This window comes from Chelmon rostratus, chromosome 2 (genome assembly GCF_017976325.1).
Source record: "Chelmon rostratus isolate fCheRos1 chromosome 2, fCheRos1.pri, whole genome shotgun sequence".
Classification (NCBI taxonomy): Eukaryota; Metazoa; Chordata; class Actinopteri; order Chaetodontiformes; family Chaetodontidae; genus Chelmon; species Chelmon rostratus.
The window spans coordinates 28,431,224-28,458,036 of record NC_055659.1 but is presented as its reverse complement, the minus strand read 5'-3'; the positions used below and the strand labels follow the sequence as shown (position 1 = coordinate 28,458,036).

The 26,813-nt window shown below is 41.3% G+C and overlaps 1 protein-coding gene across 3 annotated transcripts in view; it reads right to left on the bottom strand.

The window, feature by feature from the left end:
- Positions 1-22,180, bottom strand: part of hdac11 (histone deacetylase 11) — a 47,101-nt gene extending 24,921 nt beyond the window's left edge. Inside the window, exons 1-6 of one of the 3 annotated variants that reach the window (XM_041959959.1) lie at positions 22,115-22,180; positions 8,788-8,847; positions 8,521-8,669; positions 6,361-6,461; positions 5,266-5,382; positions 1,307-1,349 (exon numbers count right to left, since the gene is read on the bottom strand). In XM_041959959.1, coding sequence (XP_041815893.1) covers positions 1,307-1,349; positions 5,266-5,382; positions 6,361-6,461; positions 8,521-8,669; positions 8,788-8,822 — 445 coding nt within the window. In that variant the 5' untranslated portion in view covers positions 8,823-8,847; positions 22,115-22,180. Of the gene's footprint in view, positions 1-1,306; positions 1,350-5,265; positions 5,383-6,360; positions 6,462-8,520; positions 8,670-8,787; positions 8,848-9,301; positions 9,493-22,114 lie in introns of those variants that run through there. The other 2 variants (XM_041959950.1, XM_041959968.1) reach the window with 2 other exon arrangements.
- Positions 22,181-26,813: the final 4,633 nt, after the last annotated feature.

Below are 26,813 nucleotides of genomic sequence, written 5' to 3'. Positions count from 1 at the left end.
AAGAACTGCAAGATGTGGAAGCTGCATACAAGGTGGAAAAACAAGAATGCAAGAACTGACAATCCAAATTCAAGTTTCATACAAAAGATCAACCTCAAGTCAAGACTGAGCTTAAGTTTGACTCTGAAAAGAAATAAAATAACACCGTTCAGAAACATCTGAAGCGGGAAAGCAGATTTCAGAGAGGGCATAAGATCTGGAGCTCATCAGAAAGCTGAAGACTGCTAACGACCACCTGCAAGAGCACAGGCAGATCAGAGTCCTGCAACATGCAGACCTCTGGCAGCAAACTGCCAAGCTGAGGGTGGAGGTGTTGCAGCAGGGAAAGGAGCCTGTGCTCAAGTGTTCTCAAGCTACAGAACAGTCCAGTGTCCACGTCAAAAAACTCCCAAAATGACCAAGAAGCCTACAATGTGGAAGAGATTCTACTACTAAGTGGGACTGACAAAGCAAAAGAAGAATCAAGAAGAGTCCAACTCCATCCACAACTAAGATACTTCAATTAAATATCAATACATTTCAAAAATAAAACTGTGCATAGATATAGATATATAGTTATTGCTGTGTGAAGTGTAAACAGGTTTATTCATATCACTGGGCTATACAACTACAAGCTACAATCAACAAGACGGTTGGGTGCTCCCCAAACACAAAGAGCCAAAGAGCTTTATATGTTGAATCTGTTAGGTCATCATCTCCAACATATCCTCGCTACTACTGGTACGGCTGGTCAGACTGTTACCATGGAAACATGACTCTTAGTCCTGACAGACTAACTTTTCTATAAGAAGTCAGTCTGGACTTTTGGGAAACTGCCTAACTTTCATTAAACTAATGTCAAAATGAAGACTGGCCAAACACTACACATCAGTGGAACATATCTTTGTGAAACTGACCCCTCGTGTCTTGATGCGTATCAGATACCATTTTCTCCAAATTTAAAATCTGTACAACTGCTACACAAAACTATTTAATGCAATTCAGTCACGTCAGGATGCGACAGTGTCAATATCGGGGCTGATACCAATCAAGTGGAGCGGGTCAGTTCATCCCTTGAGGACAGTATATCAACAATGTCAATGAGAACAGACTTTTGAAGAGGAAAAAATGCTAAACCCAGGCAGCAATTACATTTCCTCGCAAACAAATTTGGCAAAAAATCGCAGCATATAAATGTAGTGTGTAGGAGATACGGTTGGACACTGGACGTTAAAGGTAACCCACTCTCACATATTACAGCTAAATGTTACAGCGGGATTAGTTGTCTATTTCTGGGTTACAATACCTGTATTAAAAACTCACTTACCTACATTAATAGCCCATCCTCGGTCAACAGCTAGTTTTCCTGCCTGTGGAAGACAAAATATACCAATTCAATTTTTTAATATCGACCTAGAAAAATGTATGAATATGACCCTTTCTGAATTATAGAAAATGACCTTTTCCAAACAAATTAGAAAATGCAGCAACAACTATCAAGCAGCTCATCATAAACTGGTTTGTGTTTACTGAAGAACAGAAAAAAAGGAATTTATTTATTTGTTTCTGAAATTAGAAAGATGTCCCTAAGCAATGCTGCCTTTCAGTTCAGCATGCAGACCTGGAGAAAACACGCTTCAAATACTGCATGTGTTTACCAAAGCTTCAGTTTTTCCCGCTTGTAAATCTGACCTCCAGCCATGTAGGGCATACACTGTGCATAGCCTTTAAATTTACATACAGACAACAAGAAACATTACACAGTTCCTCCTGGAGCTCTTTGGGTGTTTCTGTTCAGCAGCTGTGTGGTCGAAAGGAAATGTAATCACAGATTTAAATGTGGAGGCGTTTTTTCATTTCCTTGTTGCTCTTTGGTGGTTCACTGAACATATGTGGCAACGCTGGGCCAACAGATACGCTGTTGTTCTGTCCTGTCATTCTCCCTCAAATCTCAACTTGTCTTTCTTACGTTCATGCTCTTGTATTGGTCAGAAAAAGAGATGCATTTTGTAAATACAGTAAGACAGCTTCAGAATTGTTGGTATTGTCAGGAATAAAAGGGAGCAAATAAATATGTATTACCCAAAATGATCTAAATTCAATTCCTTTAAATATGAATGTTGCTGCTGGAGCACACGTTTACCTGTAGAATAACATGTACGGTAATAGACATTTTCACTTTTCCTCAGGGAATTATGCTACAGCCCCACTATCAGTTAAATCTAACCCTAAGAGCATATTTCATAAGAAAAGAGAAAGACAGGCAGTGTTTGTCTCTCATGTTGATCAACCTAATCCTGATGTGCATGGCTATGCATGAGCTTGGGGTTATTTAGGCCTGGGCGCTCCACTGGCTCATCTTCTTAAGAAACCATTGAGAGCTTATCTGGTACGCTCCAGCAATAAAGGACTTCTTGGGAGTACAGTGACAAAAACTCCAAACCAATAGCTTGTTCTCAATGACTGAGAAACACAATCTAATAAATCATTAACAGCTGAGACACATGAGCTACATTCATGGAAATTGGGGATGAGAAAAATGAATAAGAGGAATGCTGTTACACGCACAGATTTCTTTCTAAGGCACATCAAGATTTCTCTCTTGTATGCAAAACAAGGCTTCTCTGACATGTATTCTGGGGCTCAGCATGTAGGACGCCTAAGAGGGAGAAATATGAGCTGGGGAGATGCCAATATGGCTCTCTGATGGATGAGTAATAACACACATTAGCATGTGTGCACACACCGGTCATGGCTTTGACACTCCACTCGGCGGAAAACAAACACAAGAGTACCAGGCATATTTTACTACTGCCCTCTAATTTTGTCTGCATGACACCATCAATCATCAGATCCAGAATGCACCTCTTTGCATGAAAAGACCTTTGGCATGATGCACTGGGAACCATGCAATGTGAATTTGCATAATACTGATCAGCTTATTGTATGCACATTCAAGCCTGAAGTCATTAGCTTCCTGTTCATTTCTTGTTCTTTATTTTAACATAACAAGGCTGCTAGAGATGGCTCAGAGTTTCCTCTTGTACACTGAAAACAGTGTCAGCTGCACGAAGAGGACAAGATCAACCAAGAGTTTTAGCTGGCGGAAACTCAAACTGCTCCTCAACAGCTCAACCCAGATCATAGAAGAGAAGCACTGATCATGGAAATGAAGACAACATAATGACTTTCAGTTTCCCATGGGAAATAAACTCAAGCTATTGTTCTGTGACACTTACATAAATAAAACATATAATTGCTAATATTTGACAGAATTACAGGGATAAAATCCACAACAGGTACAGCTTCACTTTGTCCCTAACAAAGGTGTTTGGAAGTGTCTGCTTCTCTTCAGATAATCTGTGGTTTCAAATCTATCACAGAACAACCTGCTGGACCCTGAGGAGCCAGGTATCAACCACCTCCTTCAACTCACACCCTAACAGATCTTTTCCCTCTAGCAAGCCAACCACAGCTGCTATGTTACATCTCTTTGTTTTTTACTTACCCTCTTCACTGGTGTACTTCAGGGATCGGACCTTGGCCCAATTCTGTTCTCCCTTTTACATTTTCTGTTGACTCAACTATCACACCTCACACATTTCTCTCCCACTGCCAAACAGAAAATATTTGGCTGGACCTTCCCTTTCTGTCACTTTGACATAATGACAGGTTGGAGAACTTCTACACAACGGGTTTCCAAATGCATGTTGCCTCACCACTGCACAGTCAATGTGGTTGCTCTTCTTGTCTGAAAATTACACTCTACAAGATATATCCATTACTATTTACAAAAATCCAACTAATACCTGTCCTATTTGTGCTGTAGTGGTTGTGGAGATTAAGCAGTATTTTATTTTCCTCTCAGTAGAAGCAGGCCCCCCTCCCATCCCAGGTGTTTGCTTCTCTTGTTCTCCTTCAGGCTTTCTTCTATCAGCAAGGATGAAATAATTAAGATGTGAAAAAGATTATGTTTCCTTTAACTCTACAACATTGGCATTAAACATTAAATTAAATTCTGCGAAAATTGTCGTCAATGAACACAAAGCTTGAGGGTGATGCTAAGTTTCTTCAGGTTCACTAAACAATCATGAATATCTCCTGTACCATGTTTCATACGAAGTGTCATCTCTACATACAAGTAACATAATGAATTGTGCCTGTTTTAAGACATATGTCAAGTTGACGGATCCGTTTAATTTTTAATGGACTCGCCACAGCAAGCTGATGGACCTCAAGTTTAGGTGAAGGAGTCCATCCAGCACAACACACCAGGCTCAGAAAGTCAGCTCAAACTGTCACACTAGGTAGTGCTGATCAAATCTGAGTCTAGATCGGGCGACTGCATTGCCTATTTCTCTCCTAAAGTGTTTTCAGAAACATATTTTCGTGTAGTATAGCTGGAAAATGTGAAAGTTTATGATCAGGCCGCCATGTTTTCCTGCTTGAAAGCAGATGAGTCAAAATCAAGCACTGCCTGACTAACAGTACATCACCCACCAGCTGGACTGTATAGTGGCCTTGTGCACCCAGATGTGAACTTTACAGGGGGGTCTGTTCCCAGCAGAAGCAGAGTTAAACCTGACAGAAAGCACAGTGTATGGTGGCTAACAGCCCAGCAAATGTAAATTCAGTGGAGCTCCAAACTTCACTACCAGCACAGGTAGTGATCCTTGTGCTGGACTGATGCAGATGTGCTGTGGTAGTGGGACACTCTGCACAGGACAGATCCAGGGGGCAATAACAGTGTTCTATAGTCAGACACCATATATCCACTAAGCTACTTGACTTTATCTAATTTACAAAGACATAATTAATACACTTGTTCACACAATAAATGGGATTTTTATAATTCTATAAAATTAATACAAAGATTTCTGTTGCATAAGAAGTCAGATGACAGATTTCTCTGAAATTACAGCCTTGTTAAGAATTACAGAATTTCAAGTTCAAGAGTATGATGAGATACTGGGTTATCATTCATCTCCAAATATTTCAGAAAGTAAAAGCTGTTATTGAGGAAATTCTGTATTTGATGGTTAATTATCACATTTGTGATGTTGGCTGCGTGTTGGGGCCTGCATGTGTTATCTGTCAAGCACCTGCAGAGCTGTATTATTTGACAGGGACAGTCGTGGATCACATCTTCTCTTGAATACTATCTCTATTTGTGGCTCTGACAAATGAGTGTGGATAATAGGGAGATGGGTAAAATGTGTTCATATTATCAGCCACAAACATGGAGACAGACATGGCATGGCTGAAAAAAGGTTTTCAGATAGCTACCATTATTGTTCCTCCAGTCTGAGTCCGCAAAGGCCTCAACACCTTCCGCTGCACCAGGAAATTAGGCAGAAACAGGAGAGGTGGGATTTCTGTGATTGTGGCCACCACCAGAGACCACTATAGTGAGAAAGAACACAATTATACACAGTGTATAGAGACCTTTTTCTCTTTTTATGACTCTTTACTAATGAAGCAAACAAAACCACAGATGGACCTCAGCACTGAAAAGGAGATTAAAAAAAACAAAACAACACATTATGTTTCAGGGTTTGGATATAAAGGTGCAGAAAGGCTGACTAAAGAAAGACATAATGCTGCCACTGGGCTTAGGCCTGAGCCTTGACTCTCACATGAAAACCTGACAGCACAGAATAATGCAAATTCACTGCAGAGCACGGAGGTGCCTCTCTTTAGCCCTCCATGACTTGGCTCTGCATGCAGTAGAGGGGAGAGAGACTAAACACAAAGTCTTTGAACATGATGGAACTACTGTTATCAGTTTGACTTTTCCTGCTGCAGACACTCCTTCATCAGACATTTACAATCACATCTCAGTATTTCCATATCACTGACTGCATGAAACGTCCACAAACAACTGAGCCGCAGCCTGCCAGCTCCACTCTAGAAGGATAAAAAAACAACAAAAACAAAGCAAATATAATCAACTCCAGGGGCCAATAAATTAAAAATGTGAACCCTCTTATTGACTCAAAGAAATCAGAGAGGCACTATCTCCTAAACATGCTTGACATGACTGTTTTGACTGAGGACTAATATGGGATAATCCATTTTGATGAGAATATGAGAAGGGAAATGACTAAAAGAAGGAACGTTTAGCACTGAAAAACACCCTGTTTGGTCTGAATCACATTAATGCCAATACTAAATATGGACACAAGGTAACATCAGAGTTTAATAACAAGTCAGTTTAAAACCCTGATGCTCCTCAGTGCTACTGAACGATGCATATAAAACAGGTAGGAAATGTAAAAGAAAAACAAGATGTGAGGAGATGAAGAACTGCAGAGAACATGCCACACTGTCATGATGAGAGGTGCAGTAAAGATCGGCAGTGTTGAGGAAAAACAAAGTGACCTTTAATCTGTTGAGGTAACGTTTGGTGTGAACCACCAACAGATCCTCTTCAGTAGCTTCGAGGGCTTCCACGATGCTCCCATCAGTGATGAACTTCTCCTCTGAGACAAAGGCATTGTGAGATTAGAGTCAGAAGAGGTCAAATAGGCTTGAGACTGAACATATGAAACTATGACGCTGCTGTTACATGACAAACTGACTGACAACAACAATTCTAGAAAACAGACTTTCTAGTCCTACAACAACTAACAGGTATGGGCATCTATCTCATGGAGTTCAATGCACACAACAACTCAGCATCCTCAGTTTGGTATTAAGTAGATGTGGGTTTACTAAAATACCACTGCTGAACCAAGATCTCATCATTCATCTGAACTGCTATTAGTGAAAAAACACTCATTTGCATTCAGAAGCCCAGGAGAGAGAGGCACTGGAGCTCGACCAACACGTTGGCATGATCAATGTTATTTTAGCTTTTCGTTAATATACTGTACCGGCATGTGGACACACATCCATCGGGCCATAAGTAACAAGAGAGTGCAGTACAGAAATGACCAAGATACAAGATGTTTGAGGTCATTTAGGAGTCTCTATTACACAGTTTGTCCACCAGAGGGCACTGACAAGTATATTTACTGTGAAACTTTTTTTTAAAAATAGACAGATGTAAGGAATCCTTATCAAGAAGTGTGACTGTTAAAACATAAATGCAGCATTATTTCAAGCACATCAGATTCTCTCCTAAATATCGTTATCAGTATCGACCTCAAAGACCCAGTATTAGTCGAACTCCAAGCACGGACTATACATCAACTCTGCAACTGGGGCTGCGTGATCAATAGAAATAGCCATCCTCTCTTCACATACATGTATAATGACAAAACTATCTCATATATACTGTGATTTAAATTTCATGACTAAATGAATGATAATGAGTTGAATTATTCCAAACTCTGTCACAACACACAGAGAATGACTCATGAATATTTGGATATTTTGAGGGTTTTTGTTTAAAATACAATATAACCACATGCATCAATGTGATGAACATGAATTAGCATTTTTATCATTCTATTTGTTGGTCCATTGAGTGGAAGTCATTTATTTACATGAACGTTTCGACTAAAGCAGGAGGACATGGTGAGACGATGACCATAACAATGTTCACATGGAGATTCACGTTTCACAAACCTCTCGAGACTCATGCCGGGTACGGCAACACTCTACAGTCAGAAAACAGTACAGCCGTCTACACTATTTAAAGTAATTCAGTAAATACTGCCATGTGTTGATATTGAGGTGACTGTGTGATACTTATCATGATATGCATTGTGGTCATATGAACCTGTCGAACTACACTATAACTGAGTCACCGCAGTAACTTAAAAAAATATGATTCTTGGATGAGATTTGGTCAACCCTGACTTTGCCGAGATGAAGTTCCAGTAGTCTCCACTCAGCATACAATGCACACGCTTCACAGCAACATGATTTTTAACATGGTTATAATGTTACGAATTACTACATTAAGATTCTGACATCTATCTTATTTTTGATTCGCTGCTCTATTTTGGGACTGTTGTGAACACAGGAAGGTTATTACACTCAACTGTTTAAAAAAAAAAATTAAATCAGCCTCTGACTTTGAATGTAACACAGAGGGCTCATTAAAATCTATTACACTACAGATTTCTTTGTACAGTTTTCTAAATATGCTGGTTAATTCTGCAATATCATCCACTTTATATCTAATTCTTGCAAGGGTACGCTTTTCCTGTGACAGGCTCGGTTCTTTCTTTGCACTCTTAACTTCTGAAAGTTTCGTGAATTCATTAAGCTGTGTACAGCACTTTCTGCAGCAAAGACAATCCATGGTGCAATTTGACAACAACCTTCTGTGAAGTCTTGCCTGTTAGCCAGCCGCGGTTTTCCCTTGGCATCGGGCCTCATCCCCTGTACCTGCACACAGTCCCAGAGGGAGTTTTCTCTAATTATCTGTGCTCTATTGCTCTGCCTTTCCCCTCTCCAGGAACTACATCTCACCTCTGCACTCTCTCATCTTTGTTCTCTCCCTCTCTTTGCCTCTCTGAACCACTCGGAGTAATTCCATATACATCAGCTGGGGGAGGTGTCCTCCCCATCTGTTTCTCATTCGCTTACCTTTCAAGAAGTGAATGACTTTCCCCCACTTCCCTGCATCAAATGGATGGAGCTTTTCAAGGCCCATGAAGGTGATGTTGTAGTCTGGGTGGTACACAATGGGCATACATGTTCGAGGGATGCTGGTGTACAACTGACTGTGGTGAGAGCTGAAAGAAGAAAGACAAACGGGTGTTCAATACAACACTGCTGCATTACATTTACATGTGGTGATTTCCCCAGTGGTCTAATAAGCACTATTGGAAATGTCATGTCTGCGCTACTCACCTCCTTTTCCCTTCACTATCTTCTTTGAGAGACATGTTTTTCAGGCATTGCTTCTTTCATCTGGGGACAAGAGTAAAGATTACCAACTGACACTGAGCTTCAGTCATTTGTAACTATTGAAACTATTGACAGCAACTCTCAGGACATAAATAATTAGGATTTAAAAACATAATTGAAAAAGAAGGATTTAATTCAGCAACTAGGGTGTAGAAATGACATTTTATCCACATTAGTGAAAAAATAGAGATTAGAGGAGCGATCAGCAGCATGAATCAAAACAGTCGTGCTCAGCTGGCGCATGCGCAATGGTATATATGTATTTCCAACGACGCAACGCCATTAGGAACCGTGTCAGCGGACACAAACCGCCTCCAAACATGAGTGTGGATGCCTGGAACGACTGGGCCCGGCTCATTTACGCGCTCAAGACTAAAACGTTACCACCGCTGCTGTATGAAACAGCCTGGACCCGCTTTAGTGGGCAGATGAACTTGCGAGAGCCGCCGTGACTCACCTGCTGCTGTATGCGGAATAAGGCTGGTCACCGAACAGCTGCTGGGAATAAAGAGTCACCGGAGACCGTCAGCGCCTGTCCTCCCCGACAGGAGACAGCTCGGGTTATTTGTCAGTGGCTCGTTAATGCAAGGAAAACGTCTTTACTTGACAGGGTTTCTTTGACTGTACCGTGTTTCTGTCCTGCGCCACCGCTACGTAGAATACGTACGCAGAAGGCGCGGACGCTCCGTCAGTTACGTTATTTGTGCAGATGGAGATTTAAAGCAAAATACGTGGTCTAAAAAGCTTTCACTTTCAAACATCACGCTGCAGTGCTGTTCTTCCCCCCAAGTTGTGTTAGTAGAAAGAAGATAACGTATCATACAATTAAAATATTCAAGTAGGGTGCAAGTAAATGTTTCCACCACTGATGACAGTAGCCTATGGCAAGAAAATGCATTTATTTAACCCAGTAATTAAAGCTTATTTAATAGGCCTAACCATGTATATAATTATAATACAGTGTATAATTCCATAAGGGCTCCACTAGTCCCTGCCTGCCTTTTGTCTTTTCTATTTGTAGTACAGCACAAATTTACATATAAGACACTAATCTGTTTTAAATAAGCAATCACAGAGCTTGTAATATTAGTAAGCTGCTTAATCAGTTTTACATTCTCACATGTTTCCCATCCATTTATGCTTGTCTCTCATCTTTTATTTTGCTTTTACCTGCACAGGTACAGCAGCTCTGTAGGCTGCAGCAGAAGAACAGTTTTCATCAGCTGGATCATCAAAGTTTCACCTTATGACAGAATGTGCAGCGAGGATTTAGCAAGGGAAAAAGAAGATGCTCTTACTTTTACTTCAGCAACACGCCCAATGTTCCCACAGGGATCAATAAAGTTTTATCTCATCTGATTTCAGTATGTGCAATAATGTGCCATTCCCCATAAGAACTCCCCCGAATGCTCTTTTGTAACAGAGCAAAGTGAATTCACACGGCACAGTTTTCACCACTGCAGTGCAGGCACCGACAGTCAAAATGTTACCTGTAATTCCTGTGAACTGGGTGACTCTGTAATCCTGCCTATTGGCAGCTGAAGAGGCAGATGTCTATAAATAGCATAATATGTTAATGTGTGTATGGCAGTAGAGATGGTCTGCCTCAGAAGTGAGGACAAGCATGATGTCTCTGCTGGGCTGAAACTCTGAAAAACTCTCTTATTTTCCCGCCTGCAGTACAGTGAAATAATAGTGACCTTACTGTGGCCTGTTGTATATTTTTAGCTCATGTTCATTCCCTATACAAGGCGTGAAGAATACTGCATATGGATAATGGCTGTGATGTTCATACACAATGTTGGAAAAAAAGAGAAAAAGAAAACTAAGCAGAGTCTGAAAACTGAAGGAGTCAAATTGGCATAAAATCATGACACTTTGTGGATCATTTATTTAGTCTGTTTTAACCTTTGACCTTGTCTTTGTAGTTTTGGATCGTCTGTTGAACCGTCACCATAGAGATGCTTGGTTAATGTGAAGTTGTATATGTAATGGTGTAATAAAGTTTATTTGACATGATGAGAAGAAGATAAACCTTGTTTAAGCGAGCTAAGCTTAAACACTAGTGAAGTGTACATTACTTGTTTCATTATGTGAGCTTTGGCTGCATCTGTAGACAGAGAATCACACGTGTATGCACATATTATGCATTTTGTAGTTCATGTAAGAACTGGAGGTTTAGTTAGACTGCAGTATTTCACCTCGGCACCATGTACTGTATCCTTTAGTGTCCGATGGTTTGAGGGAGGGCTGTTTAGTATATTAATGATGATAGAGTATGTAGTCGGGTTGAGACATACACATGTGACTAACATGCATACACGCATTACGAGTAATGCACATGAATAAAAAAGTTTTTTTTGAAGGAAACTTTTCTTGTACTTCTACTCTCGACTCGAGTATACTTTTGATCCAATAATCTACATTTTACTTTGCTACATTTGCCATTTATTCCTTTGTTAAAAATAGTGTGCTGTAAATGTTGGGATTGAGTTTAGGGGCAGAGAGCGTGTGAAGAGCACCAGTGCTGCAGATGGCGAGCTGTCAGCTGCCTGGAAGAACAGGAAGCATCACCTGTCTAATGCAATGATGACGGAGCAAAACATGGACGCAGTCTCTGTGATGTCACTCGTAGGTTTCTGCGGTTTCTTGTGAAGCTCAGTGTCGGTGGCTCCGGCTGTCGCCATCTTGGCAGTACCTGAGTCCTCCAAACTCACAGCTAATTCAAAAATGGGCAAAGAGGTGGAGCGTGGGTGGAGCTGACGTGGGCCGAATGGAGCCTGGTTGCTGAAACCTAGGCGTTAGCTGTCATTCAAAGTGGCCATGCCCATAATTCTGCATAATTTTAAGCCTAAGTGCAATTCAAACAAGTGAGATATAAAAATTTAGCCCCAGTACAGTTGTCATGAACAGGGAAATTCGCTATAGACACCAAAAAAGTTTTTTGCACCAGGCTGTAAACATGTTTATTTCTGCTGTTAAGATGGGCATTTTAATATGGGGGTCTATGGGGATTGATTCACTGTTGGAGCCAGCCTCAAGCAGCCATTCAAGGAACTGCAGTTTTTGTCACTTCCCTGTTGGCTTCATTTTTCAGCCCTGGAGGTTGAGCAAAACCCAGAACAAGAGGCAGCTTCTGGCATCGATCCCTGTGGACAGGGATCAGGCCCCACTTTTCATTAAAAAAAGTCCAAAAAAGACAACAGCCACATGATGAAGTGCTTGCTGTCCCTCCTGAGAACACTGAGATCACTTTAAAAAACTCCTCTTCTAACCTCCACAAGAACATTTGAGCGAGTTGCACGTAATGTAGGTGAAAATGCAGTCAGCTAGCTAACGTTAGATGTGTAACATTAATCTCTGATGCAATGTCAATGACATTAACTTATCTTGCAGCTAGCGGACTGTCAGGCTTTAAAATTGGCGTGCTTTAGAAGCAGTTGCCTTAACGTAATGCCAACTTCCATGTTAACGTTACATTTATAAGTTTCAATCACAATCACAAGAAAAAATTACAGTGCAAAGAAATGTTCAGAGCATTCGGATCATTTTAATTGAGTAGGTCAATTTAAGGTAATTTGCCTTTTATTTGAGTCATTTTTATGGGAGTAATAGCACTTTACTTGAGTATAGATTCACAGTACTCTGCCCACCGCTGCTAACATAAATTCTGCATTGCTGAATGTGAGAGCATAATCAGCTTGTTTTTCACTCTGTGTCGGCAGTATTGTGTTGCTCAACACTACTGCTTGCTTCACTATTGTGTTTACGATTGGGTCTCACAAGACCACCGAATTTAAATAGAGGAATCCAGACATGTCTTTAAAGTCAGTGTTGTAAGAGGAAGTAATAGTTCATCACACATACACATGCATTTTGCCAATTCTACCTCCTAACATTGCCACGACTAATGAAATACACCCTATTCCACCTGAGGTTTTGATATTACTATTTTCAGCTGCATAAATATTCTTTCAGCCTGCCAGATGTAATTTTGTTTTTCGACTTCAGTAGAAGTGATTTACACTGTAAGGTTCACATCTGACATGAATTAGATGGTCTGCTAGGGGCAATAAACACCTCACCAACAATACTGAGCATCTGTTACCATAGCGACTGTCAAAGCAGATATGACAGCCACCCATTCTCACCGATATGAGAACAAATGAAATAAAAATCCTGCTGCTGAAGCAGAGAGGCTGATGGTATGACTGGGTTATCAGTGAAGCCTCTCAAGTAAAACAACTAACCTGATTTCATCAATCCTCATTCACTGTACTTTGTGTGGTGAGGTTGTGACGACTCCATATGGACAAAACAATCCCTCCTGGCTGCTGTGTAGATGGATGAGAAAGCAGCCTCTCTAAAGTCTTCAGAGAGGTATTTGTAGGTCCAAACACACTGTTTCCATCTGTGCAGCTAAAGCCAGAAGGAGCAATTATCTCAGGCAGGGATTGAATATTTCCTTAACACTGATTCATGGGATGATTTCTCAGACCAAAGCGATTGATTAAAAACACTGGAAAATGGTTCTGGCTTTAGACAAAACATTCTACATTATTAGAGAAGACAGGTAGGATTGCAAAAAGATGTTAGAGTTTAAGTGACCTTGTTCATTTTGGATTGTTAGCAGTTATCTAAAGCCTAAAGCCTGTGTGATGTGACTGAAGTTACAACATCCAGAAGTGCATGGTAACATGACTGTTTTTTTCAGTTCCTAATTTTTGAGCCTAACGTTTTTCTCTTGGAGTTCAAGCATGTACAAACTGACTTCAAAATATCCTCGTAATAAAGTCGTTCTACAGCAAAACGCTCCTTCAGGGAAAAATGATCAATAAATTCTGTTCTGAGAGCAGCATCACAGCATCAGCTGGTTTGTTTATGGCTATGGAGGTTTACGCAATTAGGAGATGTCAGAGAGGAAGGGGATGAGTTATGCATGAGTCATGGCAACATTTTTTGTTTGGTTTTGAGCTCATCCATATGCATGATCAAAAGAGTGCTGTGATGATGTGCCAGTAAGTTTCAAGGCACACAGCATGTAACCATTAAGTCCAGCCACAGATTTCCATCACATTTAATCTCCTTCCCGTCTCCCCCAAATTTTTATCTTTTTGTGCCATAAAAAATCAAAATGTCTGTGGTTGTGATTGTAGATCTGATGACTGAATCTGCCATGGTTTTGTCTTCATATAGAATATATAGAAGCAGCAGAGAAGGAGGGATGCTGCCCGGCTGCAGTGAACACAAACACACAGAGTGTTTGATAAGAAGTTGCATAAATCTCGGCTTGTGGAATGTTGATGTTAGCCCACTAGCTGCGTTAGCTCCACTGTTTTTGCTAACAATCACATTATTAACCAACACCGTGCCCAAATTAATTCCTGTCCTGCCCGGTTTATAAATTTATACCTGGCCAGTTCTGGTCTGATGATAACTTTAATGACCGACCTGTTTTTACCAATGCTGCCTCTAGCCTCTTGGATTTGTTTGGATTCTGCCCTACAAATCCTCAAAAGAGTTGTGAAGAAACCTAGAACTGAGTTTCATCCAGATGACCTCTGTTGATGCACCTGGCAGCAGCACAGAATCACTCATATTTCAAATTGTAAAACAGATATTTAGTAGTGCTTGCTATGATTGCATTATTTTGATTTGCAATGAAGCTGCCTGTCTAAGTCCTACAGGCTTCAGAGTTTTGACTCCAGGATGGAGGACTCAGAAGAGACAGACGACAATTTATTTCCACTCACACAATGCCTCTCAGTTTTCCATCTGCTCAGGCTGATGTAAGCATCATCTGATTCCCAGAGCCAGGCAGGGATCTCATGAAATGCTGCCTTTATCGTTGTTTGCCTTGCCATTCTGCCAGCCCTCTGTCGTGGTCCTTTAGGCGCCAAACCCGACCTCCTGCAGTATACAGATCATCAGTGGATAAAAGCCCATGTTTTGACTAGTCTCCTGTTTTTCCAGGCTGTAGATGGCGGCTGGAGACTGATGTAAAAGATGGATATTAGACTTAAGATAAACTCAGGCTCAGGGCAGCAGAGTAATTCTGCACATTCAGGCTGTAACACATGTAGTTTAGAACTCAAATGCAGTCACCCCAGTATGGAGATAGCCTTTCACTGATTTATTCACGGAATCGGCAGAGACAGAACAGCAGCCACACAGTTCAAAGTTGAGTTTGAGTGTTGAGTCACTCTGAATATAGCTGCTGCTCAGCACCAAGTGTGCAGAGGGAGTTTACTCAGCAGTCATTTTTAGGCAGATTCAAAGTCTCTTGAAATGTTTGATGAGGCAAACACCAAGCAATCACAGCCAAACAAAGAACCAGGAAGAACAGGGCAAAACTTGTGGCCAGGGACAGAAGCCCGATGTGTTTACCGGGAAAAAGAAGGCCAGGTGTAGTCCAAGGCAGGCAGGTTCAGTAACGAGAGATCAGGCCAAAGTAGAAAGCTGGAGAGTCTTACATGGAAACGAAGAACAATCTGAAGGCAGGAGAGCATCTTCAATACTGGGCTGAATGAGGATCAGGTGAGTGGACTGGTTGGCGTGGCTGGGAATGAGAGTAGAAAAGAACTGGCTCGGCAGGTGAACAGATGAATAGAAAGGCAGCAGCTGCAGTGACAGCAGCCAGCTTGGATGTGACCTGCCTGCTCGTCTATTGATAGGTTTAATGAGAGAAAGATCACAGGGCTTCAGCAGCACCAAATTACAGGAGGAAGCTTAAACTACAAGAGGATTGTATTTACTGCATAATTCAATTAAAATGCAACAATGTGTAGGGTTAGGGTTAGGGTTTTTCTATGTGATCATACTGTAGCTTCATTCACATTTGTCTGAAGAAGAATGAGACAGTCAGTATCAAAACTGTACCCCATTCATCTGCTCAGGTCAAATACAGTCTTTCCTACTAGTACCCCTACACATAGTTAAAGATTCAATGAAATGCTATTACATCCTTAAAGGAGCACTAAGGAGCATATTGTTATACATGCATTAGTAGGGATTTAATGATTTTCAAAATCTCACAGCATTGCAATAGAAATATGGCTTGTTTCCGTCAGGGGACTGTGAGTCTATCTACCGTGATGTCACATGGTTATTTACTATCTTTCCTTGTTAAAAAAAATGTATTGTTTTGTTTGAACAGCAGAGGAAGCAATCATAGTAGTGAAGAAGACAAACTACCGTCAATAAAGAAGACAAACTCCCGTCTTCAAGAAGACAAACTCCCGTCATCCTGTGAGCCAAGCACTGCTACAAATAAACCCAACAAGAAAATTATGGATGAATGTCCGAAAAAAAAGACTGAGGATGCTCTATTGACTTTTTGAGCATATGTGTGGCATCATTTGGTTGCCGAAAAGGAAACTGACAAACGCAAAGCAGCTTGCAAATACTGCTGGACAATGGTCAACTACACTACACATCAAAAGTGAGAAGCCATAGATAGATAGATAGATAGATAGATAGATAGATAGATAGATAGATAGATAGATAGATAGATAGATAGATAGATAGATAGATAGATAGATAGATAGATACTTTATCCAAAAACAAAACAATCCGAGAGCAAAAGAAACAACATGATGCATCGGCGAGCCAGAGATTTCTGTGGTCGAAAACGATGGATTACAGAGGGTAGTAAACACACTGGAGCCATGCAATTTCATCAAGGCCACACTTCAGTCGCACAGTGATAGCAGCTCTGTACCAAGAGACAAAAGCTGAAGTGACACAGAGCCTCGAAGAAGCAGAGTGCATCTCAGTAACCATAGATGGGTGGACGTCATGAGCTACTCAGAGCTAGATCACAGTCACAGCTCGTATTATGGGAAATGTAGAGTTTTTTCCTACAGATGCAGCTTCTTTTCCAATCGCTCACTGGACTCATCATAGCTGAGGTTTCAAAATCTGCTGTTTTTGAGTAGAAGATTGAGATGAAGAGTGACAACAATCATCACAGTATTCCTGTCGTTATAGACAACGCACGGAATAAGGGCGTGGCGGTGAGAGAGGCTGGACTGTCCTCACACATAATGTGTTTTACACACACTTTAAACCTCGCTCTACAATCAGATTTGAATGTAGCCCGGGCCAGCCTTCTGCTTGGTCGAGTGAAGCGTGCAGCAGCGTTTTTTCACCACAGCTCAACAATCACAGCTGAGCTGACCACCAAATGCAGACTGTTAAACCTGCCAGTATATAAACTGAACATGGATGTGGCCACCATGGAACAGCTCTTTAATTCCATTATAAAAGGACTGCTACTGACTGCTGCATTGTTTTTGGTTTCATTTATTGCCAGAGGCAATTCATTCGCATTCATGGCTGGCTACCTTTATTTTATTTTATGAAAGAAGGAAAGCAGAAACACTTTAATTTAAAAACAAATATTTTATGGATAAAAAATTGGTATACACAATTTTTTAATAAAGGGCATTTTTCCTTTATTCTTTTATTTCTTCTTATTTCTTCCACAATAAATATTGTGTCATGGCTTTAATATATAGGTATTATCGTACCATGAGTTTTTGGTATCATTACATGCCCATGCATTAGTGCTCTTTGAGGTCAAATGACTTTGTGTTATGTGAGAGGTGATGCTTGTAGTCAAAAACCCACAGAAAATTATTGACAACCCTGCTGTTCCCTTAAGCTTTAAGGAGCATTTTAGTGTCTTTTAGCTCATTATTTTGGTTGTCTGGATGGCATCTTTACTTTTGGTTTGTTCTCAAACAGCCGCTGAACATAAAGGAGCTTCTGGCCACAAAACACATCTTTTCTGGCAAAGCTCTGCTGGCAAAGCTGGCAATTATGTCAAACCTGTGGTTTAGCTTCTTGTGGAGTTCTGACACCAAGTGAAACACCAACAACAATGAAAAGCAAGCAAAAAAATCTCATGCAGCATGGATGTGATATCAGTTGGAGCAGGCTGTTGGAGCTGAATAGTCAAATATTCAACTCTAAGTATATGCTGATGGGCGGCTATGGAAAGAATGTCAAGCAGACTTTATCGGTAGAACTTTCACCCACTAGTGCATTTGCAGCATCTACAATGGAAGATGCAAAGTTTCAAGCTGAAACTGTAGCTGTACACACTGGTGTACGTTAGTAATGACAGGCCCCAGTGCGGGCTGTTATGACGGGCCCTTGAGCTCCTTAGTTAAGAAGCAAGCATGCACACACATATGCACACACTTAGATTTTTTTTTTACCGCATTTACCAGACCCATCACCTCCCCAACCAACAACAATATACCTGCACCCAATCCGATCAGTCATCTGCCCCTCCCCTGGTCCATTCGTCCCTACTGCAACCCTCACTGTCTGCAGCCTTCCCACACCCTCCAGTCCACAGTCCCCCTGACCTAATCCGTCCCTCACAAAAGAACTCAGGAGGATCAGACAAGAAAGGCTGCAGATCTGAATGGCATCAGCTCAAGGCTTCTCAAGTCTTGTGCAGACCAGTTGTGGGGAATCGTTAAACACATGTTCAACCTGAGCCTGAAGCTATGATGAGTACCACAGTTGTGGAAAACAGATTATGTGGTATCAGTGGCCAAGATTCGGCACCTCAGATCTCAACATCTTCAGGCCAGTGGTACTGGCGCCACACTTGATGAGAATCCTAGAGAGGCTGGTCCTTGTCCATCTCCACCCCCCTGGTGAGCCCATCACTGGAACTGCTACAGTTTGCCTATCAACCTGGCATAGGGTGTATGTCGCTGTCATCTAACTACTACATTGATTCCTCTCTCACCTGGAAAAGGCAGACAGTACAGTGAGAATCATATTTTTGGATTTCTGCAGTGCCTTGGGGTGGACCACCACCTCGCAGCCTGGATCACAGACTACCTCACCAACCGACAGCAGCATGTCAGGATAGAGGACTGTGAGCACGACATGTCTGCAGCATGGGGGCCCCAGAGGGAACAGCCCTGGCAACCCCTTCACCCTGTACCCTGAAGACTTCACACACAAATCAACTAATTGCCTTCTGCATCTTTCCCAGGGATTTGTGGATTGGTGCCAGTGGACCCGCCTCCTTTTTCCCCTGCAGGGAAAACCAAAGAGCTGATGGTGGACTTCCGCACATGCAAACAATCCTCCTACACCAGTGAACATCCAGAAAACAGACACTGAGATGGTGGAATCTTACAAGTACCTAAGTGTTCACCTGAATAATAAACTGGACTAGACTGACAATACCAATTGTACTATATTAGACAGGCCAGAGCAGACTGTGTAGCCTGAAGAGACTCAGGTCTATTGGAGTGCAGGGGGCACTACTGAGGACCTTTTTTTTTGACTCTGTGGTGGCACTAGCCATCTTTGGGGGTGTGGTCTCCTGGGGCAGTGGCATCTCGACTGCTGACAAAAAGAGACTTAACAGAATGGTTAAGAAGGACACCTCTGTTGCGCCCCCTTGAGCCAGCGGAGGTGGAGAGATCCCGCAGGTCCTTCCTTCCTGCTGCGGTCAGACTTTACAGTCAACACTGCTCCCAGTAGACCACACACACTGAAACTGACAAATCCACTCAAGTGCATATCACCTGAACCCCACCATTGCCTGACTACTGTTTTATTTATTTATTTATTTTTTTTAACTGATGCCATTTACTATTAAACTATTTTGCTGCTGTAACACTGCAGATATCCCTGCTGTGGGATTAATAAACAATTATCTTATTTTATTTTATCTGATCTTATCTTAAATTGTGCTCCTCGGATTTACTGTAAATGTCTGACTAGCTGAACGATAATGGAAAAATGAAGCCATCGCTGATGAGTGTAGTGTTCCCCACTTATTGCTGTCTGAAGTCCTAATGTTTGGACTTGTCAAACCCAGATAGGGCTTCATTCTTGGCGTCCATAATAAAGCCCAGGATTTAGTATGTGCAGTCAGGGTAAAGTTACACATTACAGCGGGCTTTGGTCAGGCAACTTTCTTTTCTAAAAGTCAAAAGTTCGGTCCTGGCTGATGGTGTGTGACACATCTCTATTTGTATGAAAATCTTGCCTGGACCACTGCAAAGGATAATTTGATGATTAGGAGTCCATATCATTCTGTCATGACTGAAAAATCTAAAAATGAAGAATGAGGAAAAAGATTAAACCCTTGTGTGAGAATGAGTTCCATCATAAATATGATTTTTGGCTCAAAGCACACACATTCCAAGCTTACAGTACCAGTGTGCTGATTTCCTTTGGTCTGCTGTAAAAAACAACTTCCTTTGAATTCCATTGCAATTTAAAACATATATATATATATCTATGGAAACATTTTTTACGGACTCACAAAATGCTATTCAAGATTGCACATTGTCACATTGTCAAAATCCTGTGGTTTAAATTGTGTGCTCAGCATGCTACTGTGCCTCCTGAGGGAGCCTCGACCACTGCCACTCACATCACAATGGTCCTGACAGGGAATATGCAGTGGAGCCATTGCAGGGAGCAGTACGCCCACAGCATGGACATCAATGGGCTGTCACAGCATGCGTCCAAGTCCTCTTATCCAGCCATACATCTGACAGCTGCTCCCATGTCACCACAACACTCATGCACTTGACAGGAGTGTGTGGAAGTGGACTACAATAAAAAGAACACCACTCTGAAGCCTTTTCTTTGAAGGAGAGGTTGGGAAGTGTGTGTCAAGGTTGTTCCAGGCGTAACATGCATTATACTTTAACACACAGTAGAAATAATGGACGTACTGCTGCTATATTTTATAAACAAATGAATGCCATTTAGTAGTAGACATGAGGGGAGTATGAACATGTATAATTGCTAAACTTTTTTATTTCAGTTCTTAGTTTAGTCAGTTATTTAGGCTTTAATTTACTCAAACACACACACACACACACACACACACACACACACACACACACCCCAAGTCCCCCACCCTGGATAAGTCCAGGGCTGAATTTGAGTCAAATTTGGACTTCACACCTGATCCTTATGTAGGTTAAATTTGTGTCAAAGATGAATCATAAAGCTGAGTCTTTTCAAATCCTTTCAAAGCACATTTGTAATGAAAACTATTAAAGCTAAGTGGCCGGCCGGTGATCTGTGAGTCATGCTGCTGGGCCTGATGTTAGCTCAGTGGGAAGTGGTAATGAAAAGGTATATTGTGTGTTTAATTTTGGGTGTGATCTGAGAGGATTTGTGTGGAGACGTATGTTTGAGCCTCAGCATGACATACACCTGAGGGACGTCACACAAAGAAAATCGTTCACTCAAGCAATAATCAACACGGCCGAAGCTTTCAACTGCGGCGAGGTGTTGTTCGAAATAATCCATAAAATGGCTCAGCTCCCCGCTGACAGCCCCCTCCTTCATTTATCATGCACTGACCATTTTGCACGGGAGCGAGCCTTGATTGATTGTGTTTATGTTTTGAGCTCGCTGTGTGACTGATGAAGTGAAATGTGTGTGCACCATTCTGTGGACGAGTGTCGTGTTCACTCTGTGCATGCTGCCGGCCTCGGCTGCACACAGAGTGAGCTGTGTGGCTGGAGCTGTGTTAAGATGGAGTTTCAGAGGAATTCAGACAGTCTGTCTGTTCAGCTAAATCCCGAAAAGAAGAACAAAATACTTCTTACACTTTAACTGTAACACTTCCGATTCAGCTTAATCACCAAATTGAGCATCTGGTCACCACTGACTTCTCTACTTAAAGGGGGCAAAGGTCATAATTGAAGAATTCAGATAGAGTAAAGTGGAAGCAGTGTGTGAGTTTACTACCCTGAGAAACCTGGACTCACAAACACAGTACATCCTCATTAAGCAAGCTAAATGTGAAAAGGCATCATGATTTGGAGGACCTCCAGAGGTACAGGAAGAGGGCCAACAGGATCGGGTGAGCAAGGTTGCTAGCCAGTTACATAACCAGTTTATGGATGAGTGGTTAGGGGCATAAGGAAAAAATAATAATAAATGGCCGCCAGCCATAGAAAGTAGTTCAGGATCAGCCAGTGAATGCAGCTGGAACACTTCGGCTAGTAGCAGTGAGATAGTGATGCGACTAGACTAACGGATTACTGCTTAGCCGGCCCACCCGCGGGCCATCAGAGAATTTCTTGTTTATTTTTTCCGTCTGTTGACAAAAATGCTATGTTTACATTTATATATTACACACCATTATACAGCTATGATTCTCATGAATCGATTGATGCACACACAGCAAAGGAGACACAATAAACGGCAACAGCAGACAAACAACCGTTTTTAACACTGATGCAACATTAAGGCAACTCACTGATTACGTCTCTCAGTGATCCACGGACTGACAAAAATGGTTTGGAAACATCGACAAAGGTCCAGGTGATCCACTGTATTAAAAATATTTAGTCCAAAACATGATAACAATCCACAGAAACATGTTTTCTCCTTTCAAATTAGCAGGTGATGTGCTTGACTTCCACTTATCTTCTGCGTTTTCCCCGTCATAACTTCCAGAAACATACACAGTTACTCTGTGGAGTCTCAGGTTTCAAATGGCTCCTCACTTGACCAATCACAATCTGCCATATGAAGCCTAGCAACCACAGAAGCCAAAAACAGTCTGAGTTGAATAGAAGGGCCTTGTTCTTTTCTTCGATGTGAAGATTGAGCCAATCACAACCAACTTTGCAGATGACTGATGTTTCAAATTAATTCTGAACACGTCAATATGCCATATTAGTAGGTTTTTACAGCTTCGGTCACCTCAAATCAAGGATGTCAGTGATAACAAGGATATTACACACAGATTAAGTGATTAATATTAAAACTTTCCTCAATATTAAGGCATATCACCAAAATATAGGTATGAATACCTTAAATATGAATTTTGATGGCCAAAATTTAGATTTCATGAACATAAATATATTGATGGTGCACAGATTTGTAGGTGTTCTATTATCTCAAATGGCCTAAAAAATACTGTATATAGCGACTGTAAATGGGAAAAAACATCTCCCTAGGGGAGCATGTCCCCAGAACCCCCTAGCTTTTGGCTAAGCCCCGAATGCTTACAACATCTGGCTCTGCCCCTGTCTCTACACTGTGCAGTGAAATGCTTTATTGCCCCCTTCAGTGAGTATCTGGGGAGACATCCTGTTGCTGTGCTGTTTTCATCAGGAAGCCAGCGTGGATGGGCCACGTCGGGTCCTCTGTGATGTGGACGGTGAAGTGGTTCACCCTCTCCACTGTGGTCCTGTCTATATTGAGGCAGTTGTAAGAGGGTGTTTTTTCTCTCCAGCTGCTGTGTCCATCCATGATCAGCTCCTTGGTTTTGCTGACAGTCAGTGAGAGGCAGTTGTCCTGATCCCACAGTGTCAGATTATCCATTTCCTATCAGTAGAATCCACACAGTCAAGTGTTTAGATGGAGTAGAGGATGGGGCTCACAACACAGCCTTGCAGTACTCTATGTTGTAGGTGATGGTGGGTGAGGTGTAGCTGCTGATTTTTCACCTCAAGAACAAAACAAAGTCTGCACTTTATCTTTGAAAAGGGTAAATGTGCTATTTTATTCATAGAGTGCAGAAAATAACACATAATTAAGTGCAAAATCCAACGATAATCTTTTTGAGCTTTCACAATCCCAATGTACATGTGTGGATGTTACAACATCCCAAATTTTGGAAAGATCAGCTTTGCAATAGAAGGTGACTTTGTCCCACTGATTGCTTCAAATGCAGTAAAATTGTCTTATCTTGGGCCTAGACATGCAAAGCATGCAGTAGTATCCCTCTTTCCCTACCTTACAATTATGTTCCAACATAAAAAAAAAAAAAACTAAAATACACAGTTTAAACTCCTCTTTGGGGTTTTAGAAAGTAATTCATGTTTGATCGTCTTCTCTATTTACTCTGTATTTAACCAAGCTGAACAGAACACATAGTGCCACAAGTATTACATAACCCACTGTGAAAAATAGTGCAAGGTCTCAGGGAGGTTTGTGGCCCCGTAAATACATGCAAGGTGACAGAGCAGTACAATAGAATGCTAATGAGCAGCCAGAAACTAGAGCTTAATGAATTCATTCTGATCTCTACTTAGTGAGACTATTGAATGTTTCCCCTCTTCTGCCTGCATTTAATTGCTGCATGTCGAGATACACTTTAAGGCTGCAGAGAACATTTAAGGCAGCGTTATGTGTCTATGTCTACTCTGTCTGCCTGGAGAGGACCTCAGTATCATTAAGTCAGGCAGTCAGGTAATAGACCGCAGCATGCAGGGACGGCTGGACTTCTCACTTGCCCCTCCCCTGTGTTTTTGCAGCTTTGTATCTGTTACAAGGAACTGGCTTTCTGCCTACAGTAGTAATCAAGTACTACATCTAGGCAGTGGCAGTGTGGCCTGTTTAGGACCAACACATCCACTGATAGTGGACATCTCAGTTTGTGAGCCAAGATGCAACTATATCAGAATATATAGCAGTGATGGCAGCTCAGTCCTGCTCCTTGTTTAAGTGAAGTTCACACTCCAGCAACTCCAGCCAAACTTCTGTTAGATACCACTACATTTGCCAAGCTCATGGTTTATTACTCATATCCTCAAATCCTTCTCTCTAGTAATAGCGAAACACACAGTTTGAAAATACAACCAATGAGGCACAGCCTTAATCTAACCACTGTATTGCTTCTCCAAGAATGTTTTTGTTCTACATAGCATCAATTTAAGGGTTATGTTGGGATATTTTATTTAGTCTACATTTTATTATTTTACATTTTTAATATCATGCAATGAGGAAAAGTAGCTATACACTGGAATACACAAACAATGCTGCTCCCTTGTGTGAGGCTCAACAGCTGGGAGGATGTTCTGTGTGGGACATTCATCAGTATTTTTGCATTATATCATGACATCATGTGGCCTACATATTTAAAACTCTTTTACAGGGTTTCCCCTTTACAATGTGTCACATAGAAACGTCAGCTGTAGACGGCCTTCTCAGCTGACTCACAGAGGCATTAGCATTATCTTACATTAACTACACTCCTAAAATCTGCTAACGAGAGTCAGGACTCAGCTGCAGTGAAATTTGATGGTAAATCTGACACCATTATTGCGAACTCCATATGTGCTGTGAAGGGATGGAAAGCTTGCCAGGGGTAAGCAGTCAGATTAACTAGCATTTGAACTACTACATTTAGCAGCAGTTTGCTGGGAGCTCACCTACATTCATTATTACATAGCGATTAAAGCAGTTATATTACTTTTTGCCACATTTGTGTAGTTTCATTTTACCATTGCTTCTCTACTGTAGGTGAAGCCCTTTGACCAGCCACCACCACCCTGACCTTTCTGGAAAGCATATGCAAAAGAGCGGACACTGCTCAGTGCTCACAGTGACAGTGAGATCATGGATAAACCTCTGGGAGGAAGAACCACCATGCCTATACTTCCTAACTTATAATGAATGTTGATTTCACAGTTTAGTGACTATAGAATAACAACATCAGTATTTGGATTGGTTCCCTTTCCTGTCTCCATTATAGACTAAATGAATGAATAAAGTCACTCTTTTTCTGTCAGTGTTTTCTCATACTCCCCCCTCCACCCCAACACCAGCCCCTGCTGTAGTTACTTGTCCGTGCAAAGCAAGAAGCAAACTCTGTAATTACTGCATATAAAAAGGAGTAATAGTTTGCTTCTTTCTTCTTTCCAAAGTGGTGATGATCATTTCTTCACAGACACTCCTGTGTTGGTAGCTGCTGGGCTCTGAGGAAAACAACGTGATCCACCTGACTGGCTCACTGAGTAATCCTGCTTTGTGTAATACCTCCACCTGGACTCCGGTTTCTGGAAGGCAGGTGTCCCACTGATGGCCATTGAATACGAAACCAAAGCTGACATTCCATGCAAGGTTGAAGGTTAAAAGTTCAAAGTTACTTGAAGTTACTTAAGTGACAGGACAGAAAGTGCTCAGTATAGCTTCATGGATAAGTACAAGGATAAAATAAATAAGATCAAATAGAAAGAACAACACACAATAAAACATACTAAAAGACAAAAAACCTCAAGAAGATAATTATAAGGACATAAAAGTAGTAAAAATCACGATAAAAGATAGAGCACATAAATTGGATAAATAAGATAAATAACTAAATAAATAAAAAAAAGTACTTTACCATGAATAGCCGGGTAGCCCATTTGATCTTTTTTGTGTCTGTACGACCTGTGAACAAATGGGCACTTTTTGTAATAAACTAAACTGAGTGGCATCTTTTGCTGGCATGTGACTTTTTTGTATTATATTTTGTCAGTGTATAATTTTGTATCACATGTACATCTCCAATTTGATTGTTTTTACACGGTAAAAATAAAAAAAAATTAGTTTAAGTTAATCAAAGATTAACTAGAATCTAGATTCCTTCCGAGGGTAATTTTATTGTAGTTTGAAGGCAGTAGTAGTTTCCTCTACCTTTTAACCTCTACCTCTGGCATCACCAGTATGTTGGTTACGACTGATGTGGAAGAAACAGCCAGGAATCAAACGTAAAACAAACGCAGGTCAGCCAGGCAGGAGCAGCTTCCAAATAGAGGTTTCAGGTTTAGAGATAAACAGAATACTCATACATAACCTAGAGAGCCAGAACATGAAGCATGTGGTAACAGATTAACAATCTGGCAAGGAACAAAGAAGTAGACCAGGACACATGCTGAGTGGCTGATGATGGAATGAGTTGATGGTGAAGAGGTGGGTGGGGAAGTCTTGCCAATTGCAGAGCAGATGAGGGAAGTGAGAACAGGTGTGTGGTGGGGTGGAGCAGTCAGGTGATGGGGAAGTATATTATGCAACATAAAATGTGTCAGCGTTGGTTTCACACTGGACATGACAGGCGGTCATGTGCATCACCTGACTTCCTCCTTTGCTCCCATCAGAGATCACTGCCTAATAATAAACATAAATATCAATCTTATTTTCCTTATAGCACAGTCGACCTGCATGGCTGTTTTTCTGGTGAT